The sequence below is a fragment of the Gobius niger genome (genome assembly GCF_951799975.1).
Source record: "Gobius niger genome assembly, chromosome: 10".
Lineage (NCBI taxonomy): Eukaryota > Metazoa > Chordata > Actinopteri > Gobiiformes > Gobiidae > Gobius > Gobius niger.
Window position 1 is genome coordinate 26,678,534 of NC_136861.1, and position 13,343 is coordinate 26,691,876.

Sequence of the window (13,343 nt, forward strand, 5' to 3'; positions counted from 1 at the left end):
CTTACTCATCAGTTTAAGGCATGACTAATCACACTCCGAGTAGCCGTCTAGGCCTACTGCTCCTACTACCTCTGTCATGGTGTCAGAAGAAAGCGAAGTCTACCGCAGGCAAAAGGTTTTTGTTGTTGGTTTTGTGGGTAAATAGCTTTGCTTTCTTTAAACACCACAGTTAAAATATGTATTTAACAATCGTATGTTGTATTTGCCACAAATAACCAGTCAAATAATAAAACACGGAGCACAAAGCATCATGGGTAAAGATCTCACTTTATGGTCAAGAGAGGAGTAGTCGATTGCAGAGTCATGCAAAGGTAAATGTTTTCTTTCCCAGTTCACTAAATACCACTGCAAAGCAAAATTGTTTGTGTGTTTCACCACGGAAAGTTGACCAAGTAGAACTATGGATGCATGGGAAGATATAGAGAACTGACATTTGTTAAAGTGGCATTAGCAGTGAATTTCGATATTCTGACTGTCATGGCCCATGCCGGCCTCGGTAAATGTTTGTTACTTAGATTCCACGCATGCGCATTGGGACAGTGAGACAAAATGGCAGACGTCTCTTTGGATGAAGTGATCCGACGGCGCGGCATTAACACTAAAGCAACTGTTAAACGGTAATTAGTACTTAATATTGTTGCTTGGTTATTATGTTATGACCAAATTCTCGTCACATCCTATTTAAGAAACATACCATTTGTTTGGTGTCTTGCCTTGTGCTGTATGCAAATGCTAACGCATTCATGCATTCAGCCCGTAACGTTAGCTTAGCTAGCAAACCTCTGTAAATGCAAAGCTAACTCACGCAGATGATTACACATTGATTTTGTAAAACTATACATGACCATACATGTACTTTAGTGTGCTTAGTTATATTCAACCAATTCTCAGTGCCGATCAACTCTCAGAGATCGATTGCACTATATCACGTATCTCGGTTTATTGTTGTATGTTAGATGTTGTCAGCTAGCGTTATTGTTAGGTAACCCTTTTGAATCTTTGAAGAATTCATCAAATAACAAATTAACATTTGACTCGTTGACACCAAAGAGAAACTAAAATATGAAATGTGATTTCTTCTCTTTCATTATAGACCAACATTTGGTCGAGGAGCTGCGGGAATCGGAATGAGTCGAGGAGCTGCGGGAATCGGAATGACTTTTGATGCAAGGCAGAAGATTGGTGCAAATGATGTTCGACAGCGAATGGGTGCTGGAGTAGGTGGTGGTGGAGCAGGTGCTGCAGGTAAGAGGGAAAGACAAAAAAAATGTTCAGCACTTGTTTATAATGGTTTTTTTTATGATTGTGATTTGTAAATCTTTCTTTCCCTGTTATATCATCCTAGGTTTTCAAGTAAAAGATGCCAGGGAAAAGCTCCGTCAGAAAGATGCTCGTTTTAAAATACGCGGCCGAGGTGGAGCTGCAGGAGTTCAAGACGCTCGTCAGATGATCAATTCTCGAAAACAAGGACAACCCCAATATAATGTCACAACACAGGCTTTACCACACCAGCCACAGAGCACAATGCCACCAATACAGATACACTCTAATAATAGTCATACTGGTATTAACACAAGGCAGTTTGGAGGGCAAGGTGGACAAGGGCAGAGTCTCAGGGATGCTCGCGACAGACTAAGCCTGAAGAGAAGCCTTGGAGGAACGCCAACACTGGCTGGAGCAGGAACACCATTAAAAATAACCAAGACAATTCAGGTTATTTCATTATATTTTATTGTAGTGAAATGGTTGCTAAAGAAAATAAGCCCCAATTTCACATTTATATTATGTTTTTTTCTTACCTTCTTCTCACAGCAACGCCCAGTGGGGTTATCAACTGGGATGCGCACATCCATGCAGGTACAGTGGCTGGAATTTTTTTTTATTTGACTTTATTATCCCACATTAATGATAGAAAATAAAATTTCCAACATTAATAAAAACATACTTGCATTTCTGAATTGAAAATGTTATACATTGTAAACTTAAATATGTCTCTTTATTTATTTATTTTAGCCAGTATTAAATGACTTTGATGGGACAGCTAGTAAACAAATAAAGATCACCGCTTCAAATGACATTCTACAAGCCAGGGTAAATGAAATCTGTCACATCGCTTTATTTATTTATTTATCTATTTATTTATTTATTTATTTATTTTTAACCAAGTTTATGGTTTTTACTTGCCATAATTTCTGCAGGGGGGTGCGATGGGCTCCACGTTTTCCATGTCTGCTCCAATTACAAAGGTGGTGAAAAATGATGCTTACACAGCTCCTCGTCCTCCTGTGCCAGTGGCACCCACTCGGCCAAGCACCAGCATGCCTCCTCCTCGGCCCTCTCCTGCAGCCTTACAGCAGGTCTCCAGAACCCTCCAGCAAAGCACAGCTGCTGCATCTACAGCAGCTGCACCTCCTCAGGTAAACTCTTGTTTTGTTTTGTTTGAGATCATGGGTTGAAATTTAAATGTCTCTCTGAAATGATGACAATGAAGACATCTTCAACATTTTCTTTTTCTTACTGTAGCCTACATTCAGCCCATTAGAGGGAACAAAAATAACAGTGAACAATTTGCATCCCCGGGTAACTGAAGAAGACATTGTTGTAAGTGAAATGACCACTCAAGTTATGCTGTAGTTAATTCTTCAACAAGCATTTTGACTTTTTGTCCTTTTCTCCATAGGAACTGTTTTGTGTTTGTGGTGCCTTAAAGCGTGCACGACTGGTGAAAGTTGGTGTTGCTGAGGTGGTATTTGTTCGCAAAGAGGATGCAGTGAGCGCATACAGAAAGTATAACAACCGCTGCCTTGATGGTAAGTCTATAAGTGATGAAGGCTCTTAGCATGAGTGTCGAAAGAGTCCAATACTCTTGTGTTCAGTGAAGAATCCCTGGCCTCCACATGGGCTGTAGTTACCTCACTTCTTGATAAAATTCACTATTTTGAAAGACGAATCACAATATTAGTAGAGCTGCTCTTTCAGTGTGCAAAAAAGAAAGAGGTGAACCTTCATCAGAGGAGCACTATGGCTCTATAATTTGTTAAATTCATTGGATACTCCAGCCATTGAAATACTTTTGAGTGGGTTTTGACCAGGGATACCTGGCAACCCTGTCTGGGACACAGTTAAAATATCTCTACTGCCACAACTTCAATGGACAGCTTATTTCTCTGTTTGACTCGTGCAGCTGAGCTAATAATTGTCATGTCCCGTGACAGTGTTTGATTGTTAATTGCTAATATAGCTTTTTTTGTCATTTAATATGCAGGTCAGCCCATGAAATGTAATCTTCACATTCAGGGAAATGTCATCACTTCTGATCAGCCCATTTTATTGTAAGTATATCACATATCTTTAGCATATTTTCCTTTAAAGACTTCTTTGTCTTACGCAGTCCTGAATACCACTTTAATGTTTTTCAGGAGGCTTAGTGATACTCCAGGCATGGGCAGCTCTACAAAGAAAGATGGTCTGCCCCCTTCCTTGTCGCGGCCCGCCAGTCAGCGAGCGTCCACTCAGCCCACTGCAGAGGTGGACCCTCAGACGATTCTCAAAGCTTTGTTCAAGTCCACTTCTCAATCCCCCACTGCTCCAGAACCTCCCAACTCACAATCCACTGCCTTTCGCATTAAAATTTAGTTCATGCTTTGTGTTTGTACATTTTACTGCATTCCCAGTGTTCAAATCAACAAATCTGAGGTTTATTTTGATGGAAATACATTGAGCAAATTTTTACTGATTTGATAAACACAGTTACTCAGAAAATGTAATGGATACTTTTTTCTTTTTTTTCTTTTTTTAATCCCAGTTGTTGCTCTGTCCAAAAGCTGTTGGATGTGTTTGTTTTTAATCAGACACAGTCATTGATAGTGGATCTTTTTTATTCAGTGATAACCAAATGTTTTGTTGTACTCCTTCCCCCCTAAGTTCTTGTTATCAGGTCCTGCCACTTCAAAATGGAAAAAAAGGTTTGTGAAGATAACAAAAAGCATCGACATACGATAATTATGGGGCCTTGGGGTTAAGTACTTTCAATAATGAGAAAACACTGTTATCGAAATGATAGTATAACTAAAAACGACAGTTTTGTTGGGTCAACACATACATTCAGGTTTTTGTCATTCATAGTTGACATTATGTGACATGCAATGTATGAAGTATATTCTTTGTAGTATGTGTGACAATTTCAAATGTTGTTAAAGGTTTACTTTCTGGACGTTGCTTTTTACTTTTCTGGTTTGTCAGTGAAAAGGTGCCTAGGAAGGTTAGCCACTGTAACACGTCACCATTAAACAATACATATTTGTACTCTTCGCACTGCTTCTTTTTTTGGTCCTTGTGTGCGAGGGCTGTATCTCGAGAAAATACCAAATTGCAAATTCTGATTACAATTAAATTGTATTCATGTTTTTAGATTCAAACCTTAACCATTGTGTAGTTTTTTAATGTGTCCAGGCAGGAGCAACATTTGAGAAAGGGCTGCTTTACTAACACAAGAATCACATGCACTACAGAGCATATAGTCATAGATGTCCAAAAAAACAAACAGTTAACCGACTTTAAATGTGACGTTATTTTATGTTAAGTTATGTTATGTTAAGTTATGTTATGTTTAAGTGTCTCACATTTAAAGTCTGTTAAACCAGTTTTTTTGGACATCTATAACATGCTCTGTAGTGCATGCAATTTTGTTAGTATAGCAGTAGGGTAATTCGACCCAAATCACCCAGATTCTCAGAATCTTCCCAGGTGACCCTCACAGATTTGGATAAAGGGTCTTTGAGTTATAGTTTCACTTTTCCTACTCAGAAAAGCTCAAAATGGCCCTTAAAGGAGCTATACCTGGTTTTACTAATAGAAATGGAATGAACTTTATTTTGTCCTCCTTTTGGATATTGTGAACGCAAACCTTTGAGGGGGAAACAGTGTGATCAAATGATAGAACATTTGTATCAATTTTATGAACTTTCAGGCTATTTTTCTTGCATGTTTGTGAAAGTGACCCTGCAAGTTGTGAAACGTGCCTATAAACTTGTCCCTGTAAAGAATTCGGATGCTACAGATATATTAGGAAAGTTATGAATGAGTTTGGACCACAACTAACATTTTAATGTAGTGGCTTCCACTTTGATTGTTTGCAATAAAAAAATAAAGAAAAGAGGTATATGGGGCCTTTAAGTCTATTCAGGATTTGACCACGTAGTCTACTATTGAGGCACTTAAAAAAAAATCTCAGATAGAAGGCACATCAGTTAGAATTTTTTTTTATCAAGCTCAAATGACTTAATGGTTAAAACATTTTTTAAATGTTACTCGTATTTTTTGCGAAAACGAGCAAAACGAGTGCATTTATAACCATATATCCATTGTCAAAATCAAAAAGACAAGGTTGATAACGACAACAAAAATGCATATTTATTTACACAGACAAATATGAACATAACATTTTAGTTGAGCATTATTTTTTTCTTTTCACTTTTATTTTTGAATCGCAAGTGTCTTTTGTTTACTTCCGGTGTTAAAGGCTGTTTCCAAAATGGCGTCCTCCAAAAAGAAACATGCTGCAAACCAGGCTTGTGTTATTCCAGGAGGTTATGCAGGTAATTTTGTTGATTACGGAGTTGTGAAAATTTGCATTTTATGTTCAACTCTTTCTGAATGTCGCCCAGATTTGTTTCTGTGACAAACGGGTTTCGTTGTAGCTCATATAAGCCTCCCTTTCTTCGCAGTGCTTTCCTTAAAGTTTAGTCCCAGCAGCCTTGCACAGCACAAACTGTATGTTAAAGAGCATAAGGTTCGAGATGAAAAAAGCTCACAGAGACCACTGGACAAAACTTTGTTTGTCCTCAATGTGCCGCCGTATTGTTCAGAGGTAACCATGTCACGATGTACCCATTTTCAGGATGAGTTATTTTAACATTGCGATCATTCGTTTTAGGTCGTTATTAAAAGGCTATTTTCGCAGTTTGGAAATGTAAATTCAGTCGAGCTGAGAGACCAGCCAGGGTCCTCTCAGCATCCTGGACCAAAACTTTCTTGTTTCTTTAAACCGTCTGAAAAACAGGTAAGTGTTCATGGTATTACTCATGGCAACATAAAGATAAAAGTTGAGACTGATTCTGTGCCTTCTATATGTTTGACAGGGCTTCAAAGTTGGATATATTGTGTTTGAAAACTCTTCCAGTGTAAAAGCAGCTAAATCTCACCCACCCAGTGAGCCTTTGGTTGTTTCCACTGAGGAACATCCAGTCAAGACAGGAGTTCAGAGTAAATATAACATGCATACCTATTTGCTTTATGTCAAGTGAACTAAATGTGACTCCTCTTTCAACAGAATGGATACAGCAGTACAAAGACTCCTTTGTTCAACCAGACCGACTGCAGAAAATAGTCGACTCCTTTATGGAGGACTATGACAAGCGTAAAGATGAGGTAAGACTATAGTTTCTCTTGTCACATCTTTCACTACTCTGGTTTGAGCTGACCTCGGCTTGTTTTGCCTGTGACAGGATGAAGAACAGAGAAAAAAGGAGGTGGAAGAGCAGCAGGAGGATGAAGAAGGTTGGGTCAAAGTTACAAGGGGACATAAGGGGGCTAAAGCCCGGCCTCACAGTGAGGCAGCCAACCAGCGCACAATGGCCAAAGAGATGAAGAAAAAGAAACGAAAGGAACTCATGAACTTCTACACTTGGCAGCATAGAAACACACAGAAAGAGCGTGAGTACTGTTATTTGAAATATGTGATTTAATGATTTTTTTTTTTTACACGGTGCGCCTTTGTTCTTTTTCAGATATTGCTGAACTGAGGAAGAAGTTTGAGGAGGACAAACAAAGGATAGCCTTGTTGAGGGCTCAGAGGAAGTTTAAACCTTATTAAAGTGTCTTTATTCCTGAAGATTTTGTGTGTGTAAACTGGTATGCTTAAACTACAACAAGCACCTATTCTGAGGGCATACTTTCTTTCCTGACAACACAAAGTAAAAAAAAGCAAAACTTAATTGCAATTTGGAAGAGGTATTTTATTCCGATATTTTTCCGTTCTCTTGTGCATCCACAGCTTGTGCTTGTGTCATCCTGCATCTTCGAATGCAATTAAATGCTATATACAGCACAAGCAGTAGCAGAGCAGTAAAAATGCCAGAAAGAACGTAAACAGTCACCTGAAACACTGGGGAGAAAAAACATTTGAATCAACTACTGCAAACCTTATATGCTTAACGTTGTCCTACTTTTCTTAGATTTCAGACATGGGTTGTTCTCCACATCTGTGTCATTCTGTCCCACCAGCAGTGGCCCCAGAGAAATGAGGTGGAGTTGATCAAGGGTGTCTAAAGCTTCTCGTCTTTTTCTTTCACCCTCAGAAGCTGCAAGGCAAGTGTTAGTTTAGAAAAATGCTGATCTGCAAACAAATATTTTGAAGTTATACTCACAAGTAATAGAGCAGTGCTGCGCACACTCTGTGTTTCTAGGACAAATTTCCACCCAACAATAAAAATATACCTAAAAATACGCATGTTGAGGAATGTAGCATTGATCAGGAGACCGAAATTGCTTCGTGCCCTTACTGGTTCTGTGCTATGATGACCTGTCTGTTGGTCCAAAAATGCAAAGGTTCTGACATCAAATCTTCTAACTTGGGAATGAAAGGCGATCTTCCCCTCATGATCCACTGGAATAGAGCTGTGCATGTCATCCAGAGGGTTTGGGCATCTGCAAAAGGTTACAAACACGGCATCAGTGTTTCAAATCATCACAAAATGCAATAAGGGACATACCCATCATGAAGGAGATTCCACACCGAATGTTTAGTCGCAGGATAGGCAAAGCAGTCTCGTACACGGAGAGAAAGAGCTGGATCTGGTGACGGCTGGACAATTGAAATTTCTACATGGGCATTTCTGCGCAGTGGTAGGGTCACGGGTAATTCGTCCTCAGCAAAAAATGATGAAAAAGACGCATCTGTACAGGTAATTTAATAATAATATGGAGATGCCACATAAAATGATTACTTTGTTTAATATAATGCTGACCTCTGGCTATCCTCATTTGAACTTCAACATTTCCAAGGGCAACCGCAGGTGGTGGATTTGTCACCTCAAATAAAGCACTCGAATCTGCTGCCTTCCTCATCTCTGATGGCTCATACTCACATGAGACCTCAAGACTGAACAGTAATGTGGAGAGTTACTTTTGGGCTTTTACTTTTTTCTTTTTTTAAATAATAGAGATATAACCCAAATGAAGAATCTGTGCGGTCCTCCACCTCGATTTCATAAACCACTTTCTTGTCCACTTTCTATACAAGAATGTTTTATCAACACAAAAATAAAGAAAAAAGCTTTGTAGATAATAGTAAGCAGCCTCACCTTCATCCTGGCCCCACACTCCGTCAGGCCTACTTTGAAGACAGCGGTGTCTGAGGTGGTAAGCAATGGTGAACAGTGTGGATGATCCTTAACCATGAGGTTGTGTGGAGGAATGGGATAATAATCTGTGTCTGTTGCTGTGACCGAGAACACAAAGTGTCCATCTAAAGAGCAGACTGGGGTAAAAAATAATAATAAAGTCACATTTCACTTATAGACTTCATTTAAGTGAATTAAATGCAACTGTAGCCTTACAATTGAGTTTGTAGAAGCAGATTTGATCATGGTCATCATAACAGCATCCAAGTTCCGAGCAGACTTCACTTGAGATTTCTGTTGAACTTTTGTGACCACAAAGCACCCTCAGATTTTTGGGAGTTTCGCATTCAATAGGTAAAGCTAAACAGGATGAGCAAAAATATATATTGTGTTTTAATCACCATGACAACACTGTACTTACCTGAAGGTGGGAAAGGGGTCTCATTGCTAAGTCTTTTCACTAAAGGGCAACTGACGTTCACTCTGTACCACTGATCTTCTCCTGTCAGCTGGACAAGCAAAGGAATAACCACTGTTCTGTCCTTATAACCAAAAAAACAGCACAGGTAATTGTTTAGTTTATGAAATAAGTCAATGATACACACATTTTCTTACTTTAAACAAAGTGAAACAGCTGTCATATTTGCTCAGGAAAACAAAACTCTGGTTCTGGTTTGTGGCCAGTTTGACTCCACAGGATTCTTCATTCTCAGGCACAGGGATGACTGCACCTGTAGGATCTGCAAGTGCAGTTCCAATAAATGTATGGAATTGCATTAACAAAAAAAAACTATCAGTAGCTTTACTCACCTTTAGCTTTTACATTCCTCCTGACATGTGGACCAAACACAGCCTTGATTCTCTGACTAGAGCATATTACTTTGGGTAAGGCCAGATTTTTCCTCTCATCTTTTGTTTGTCTCTCTTGATAAACTGAAAAGCAATTGACACCAGATACAAAAACAAAATAAAGCAGACAAATCTTCAAAGAATAAGAATCCATCGCATTTGGATTTTTAATAGTCTTATTTTGGATAATATAACGCAACATCTAACAGTGCCCAGACAGGATAGATCACGTGACCCATTTAATGAAGGTCAATTACAATCAGCTGAGTACATTTGACCTAAGCACCTTGGCAAGTCTATTCTATAAATGGAAGAAGAAAAAACTAGTCAGACTTGCGAAGTGCGTCAAGTAAAAGGACAAAGTATAGTGATCCAAAAAATATATTATGCTGCTACTGAGTGAAACTAGTGAAACTCATGATGAAAAGTACATTAAGCGGTTTTATTGTAAACAGTCTTTTACGGAGTCATACCCAAATGCTTAATGGACACGTCCAGAAACACCCAACAAAAAACTGGGTACACAGCCACATGCACCCTTGCACCCCTCATTGAGCGTCACGAGCGTCAGCTGATGTAGTGACGTAACCTGACGCACCGGGGTGGTTTCCGTGTTTATGTCGAGTTGACAACAGCCAGCACAGGCTTCAGCCAAACAACAGATGTGCGGTAACAATGGCTTTAAATCGTAATCACTCACAGAACGGCGGCGTTTTGATAAACAATGGTGAAAGGTAAGTTGGAAATGTTCACTCTGTGTTGGTCCTGATGCGATTGTTTGGGGTTCACTTCTAACTGCGTATGGCGGTGTAACGTTAGCTAGCTCTTGTTAGCCTGACGCGATTGTTCATCAGTGACGACCAAAAACATCGACTAACTCTAAATCTCTCTCGATTGAGAAGTTTTCTACCAATGATAGTTGCTGTCTAGTTGCTTAACGCATACCTTTAGTGAAACAAGGAAGGACAGTATTACGACATGTTGAGCTTATCCTGTTTAGCAAAGCACGTTTCATAATGCTATTGGACCTCAAAGTGCAAGAGAAAAAAAGACGAACTGCTATTTGTTTTTTTATTTTTTGCAGCATTGTCAGGGAATGCAAGAGTGTGGAGCTCTCTCTCACTGATGTCAAAACTAAGGCAGACCTGTTGAAAGGGACCAAAAAGGGTAATGTGTACCTCACACCATACAGGGTAAGCTCATACACACTGAGGAAAACGCTGAACGAATTACACGGTGTCTCATTCACACTATTTTGCTTTCGTTTAGTTGGTGTTTGTCTCGACTAAAAAGGACCACGTGCTTTCGGCAATGTTCCCTTATCATCTGATGAAGGGCTGCAGCATTGAACAACCAGTTTTTGGGGCCAACTACATCAAAGGGAATGTGTCAGCTGAATATGGTGGTACGTTGCTCTTAGTCAATATTATGGAAGGATCTTGTCACCTCCTTGTGGCAGTTGTGGCATTGCTGAGTCAAAAATCTGATGACAAATTTAAAGGAATTTTAATAAATAAACGCCTCTTTTTGAACCCAAGTACTCATTGTCATTGCCAGTTGTAGTTAGGGAAATGATACATCAACGATTGTTAATAAAAACAACTATTTGTACATTTACTAATTGCACTGATTATTGGTGGCACTTCTGGGACTTCATTGCCTCTGTATGGACTGTTCTTTTCTTAGACTAATCTTATGCATATTTATTGGTAGAAATGTTCAAAGAAGACCTGTCGTCTTAATACAGTATGTTATTGTGTGTCATAAACAAAAACACATCCCTCTAAAACACTTTGATATAATCTCCTTTTTTCTGTACATATTTGCTGACAACTCTGTGAACCAAACTTTTTAAATCTTTGAAAAACATAAAACAAAGGAAGAACATTTTTACAAATCACTGCGTTTGTAACTCCATATAATCTTGTTATCCAGGTGGCTGGGAGGGCACAGCTGAATTCAGAATGACTTTCATGAGTGGTGGAGCCATAGATTTTGGACAATATCTCTTTAAACTGGCCACAAATGGTACATTTCTTTTTTTTTAAATTGATGTTATGACAATCTTGTGTTGCTTCTTCCTTGCTATGATAAATAATCTTAATAAATTATTGATAATACATTATGCAAATGAATGGAATTTTTTTTTTTTAATGTAATCATTATTTTTGTATATTGTTATTTCAGCCTCTCGTGCACCTCCAGCTCAGAATGGAGCTGCTGCATATGGTTATCCCTCACCGATGATGAGCTCATATGGCCCAGCACCTCCTCCGGCATATCCCTATCCAGGTCCTCCTCAGCCCAATGGTTACTATCAAGCCCCCCCACCTGCCGCTGGCAACATGGCATACCCCTACCCACCACCTGCCCCAGGTAGACACACTTTGGTCAAACATCCTTTTGTTCAGCTATTTATTATTATTTTCTGTTTGTTAAGCAGGGGTTAATTTCATTATGTCCTGGTTGTCCTTGATTTCCCTCCCCTTGTTTGTATGTTTCAGGAATGTTCCCATCTGGGTATAACTACATGGCTCCACCCCCATACCCTGGCCCACCACAGAACTGGACAACTCCACTAGCTACAGCTCCTCCAGGTTTTAATATTTATTTCTCATCTTATTTTTGTGTCACTACACACGTCAGATCTCATTTTTCTGCTTCAATGTGAATCATTCACAGTTACAAAATGAGGTGCTGATGTCTCATACTTTACACATCAGAATTTCAGATTCACAAGGATAACACTTGTTAATTTGGAGGCTCACCTTGCTTCTGGGGTGTGCTGTTGTTGAACTGTCAAATTGGTATCTCTATAGAAGTTGAATAGTGGAATGTTTTCCTCTGTGCGTCCTCGGGCTACAGCACCATTTATTTTTTCAACTTCATAAAGATGTCACATGCTGTGCCTTGTATGACTAATTCTCAGCTGGTACATTCTTGAAAAAGCTAAAAAGTCACCATTTTATTTTAAATTACAGGCAATTCCAAGGCGGCTGAAGCAGCTGCCAGTGCCTATTACGATCCCAGCAATCCCCACACTGTCTACATGCCTATGGTAAGTGGATTTGCATGTGAGGTTGGTCATCAAAACAGTAAATATAGAACTTTTCTAACAGAGGAATATATTTTTGCAGGAGCGACCCCCACCATACGCACCAAACATACCTGAAAAGAAAAACAACTAAAGGGCTTTAAAGAAGTTCAAGTCTTAGAATATTTTGCTTTTTGGTAATATTTCTTCTTCTAAGAACACCTGACCTTAAGGTGTTGTTTAGGATGAGAATGTCACTTGTAAAATTTTGACCCATACTTCAAATTAACATTGGTGGCTAAAGTATGTGTGGAAAGTGAAAGGAATTTGGAGTTGTATTTTTCTTACTAAAACATTTTGTATTTTATCAGAGTTTTTGAAGGATTTAGCAATTGTAGATTATGACCATTGTAATGTATTATATCAAGTACACAAATCATGTGGCGTTTTCTCATGCTGTCACAAGCCACAAGTTTTAATACAGTACATTTTCCAGTATTCATGATCATTTCTTTTTGATATTTGGTCATATATTATTCAAATATATTATACTTTGAGTGATGTAGTTGTCCATGTATGTGCAATATAATGACAAAGGGTGACCTGACTCAAAGGTCTAGTCCAAGCTTTTGCAGTGTTCAAGTATGCAAACTCCAGCTGAAACAGAACTCCACTCTTTGTGTAAGTGCACCAGTGTGGGGTTACAAGGCTATGCTGTATGTTAGTCTCATTAATGTATCATTACAGTGGGGAGTGGCACCACTGAGCTGTGTAAGTAGATTCCTACTTTTAATCTGGAACTTGTTGAAAGCACTAAATTGCACATACTGTATTTGAAATTGCAGAAAAATACTTTATAGTTTCATTACTAATATTGATTTGCTCTTTACTTTGCTATCCCCTTTGCAGACTTTAAATGACAAATAAACATTATTCCTTAATGCATTGAGTTGTATTTATTTATTACTTTATTAAATTTTGTTCTTTAAACAGTTTGTCATGGGTAAGATTAGCACTATATATTGCTCCCTTTGATACAGCTACTTTAATTTGAAATG

At 38.7% G+C, this 13,343-nt stretch overlaps 4 protein-coding genes across 4 annotated transcripts; 3 read left to right on the forward strand and 1 right to left on the reverse strand.

Moving 5' to 3' along the window:
* Positions 1-525: 525 nt before the first annotated feature.
* Positions 526-3,914, forward strand: poldip3 (polymerase (DNA-directed), delta interacting protein 3). The gene is made up of 10 exons (XM_079564670.1): positions 526-617; positions 1,094-1,245; positions 1,346-1,713; positions 1,813-1,857; positions 2,014-2,091; positions 2,199-2,417; positions 2,524-2,601; positions 2,681-2,810; positions 3,266-3,332; positions 3,420-3,914. Exons 1-10 carry the CDS (start codon positions 550-552, stop codon positions 3,634-3,636), a joined length of 1,422 nt encoding a protein of 473 aa, XP_079420796.1. The 5' UTR covers positions 526-549; the 3' UTR covers positions 3,637-3,914.
* A 1,606-nt stretch (positions 3,915-5,520) lies between these two features.
* On the forward strand, positions 5,521-6,970 carry rrp7a (ribosomal RNA processing 7 homolog A). Its single transcript, XM_079564845.1, has 7 exons — positions 5,521-5,597; positions 5,727-5,869; positions 5,936-6,061; positions 6,141-6,264; positions 6,332-6,429; positions 6,507-6,714; positions 6,789-6,970. The coding sequence occupies exons 1-7, from the start codon at positions 5,534-5,536 to the stop codon at positions 6,872-6,874; spliced, it is 849 nt and encodes a 282-aa protein (XP_079420971.1). The 5' UTR covers positions 5,521-5,533; the 3' UTR covers positions 6,875-6,970.
* LOC306969591 (zona pellucida sperm-binding protein 4-like) lies at positions 6,937-9,784 on the reverse strand (the record flags this gene model as incomplete). The annotated part of the gene is made up of 14 exons (XM_079565254.1): positions 6,937-6,961; positions 7,105-7,165; positions 7,227-7,361; positions 7,428-7,497; positions 7,563-7,707; positions 7,773-7,956; positions 8,028-8,161; positions 8,232-8,293; positions 8,364-8,539; positions 8,619-8,762; positions 8,824-8,944; positions 9,018-9,142; positions 9,213-9,335; positions 9,775-9,784. 14 exons carry the CDS (start codon positions 9,782-9,784, stop codon positions 6,937-6,939), a joined length of 1,515 nt encoding a protein of 504 aa, XP_079421380.1.
* Positions 9,785-9,834: 50 nt separating this feature from the next.
* On the forward strand, positions 9,835-13,223 carry wbp2nl (WBP2 N-terminal like). The gene is made up of 8 exons (XM_079564292.1): positions 9,835-9,985; positions 10,336-10,444; positions 10,521-10,656; positions 11,187-11,279; positions 11,439-11,627; positions 11,756-11,848; positions 12,233-12,309; positions 12,389-13,223. The coding sequence occupies exons 1-8, from the start codon at positions 9,927-9,929 to the stop codon at positions 12,437-12,439; spliced, it is 807 nt and encodes a 268-aa protein (XP_079420418.1). The 5' UTR covers positions 9,835-9,926; the 3' UTR covers positions 12,440-13,223.
* Positions 13,224-13,343: the final 120 nt, after the last annotated feature.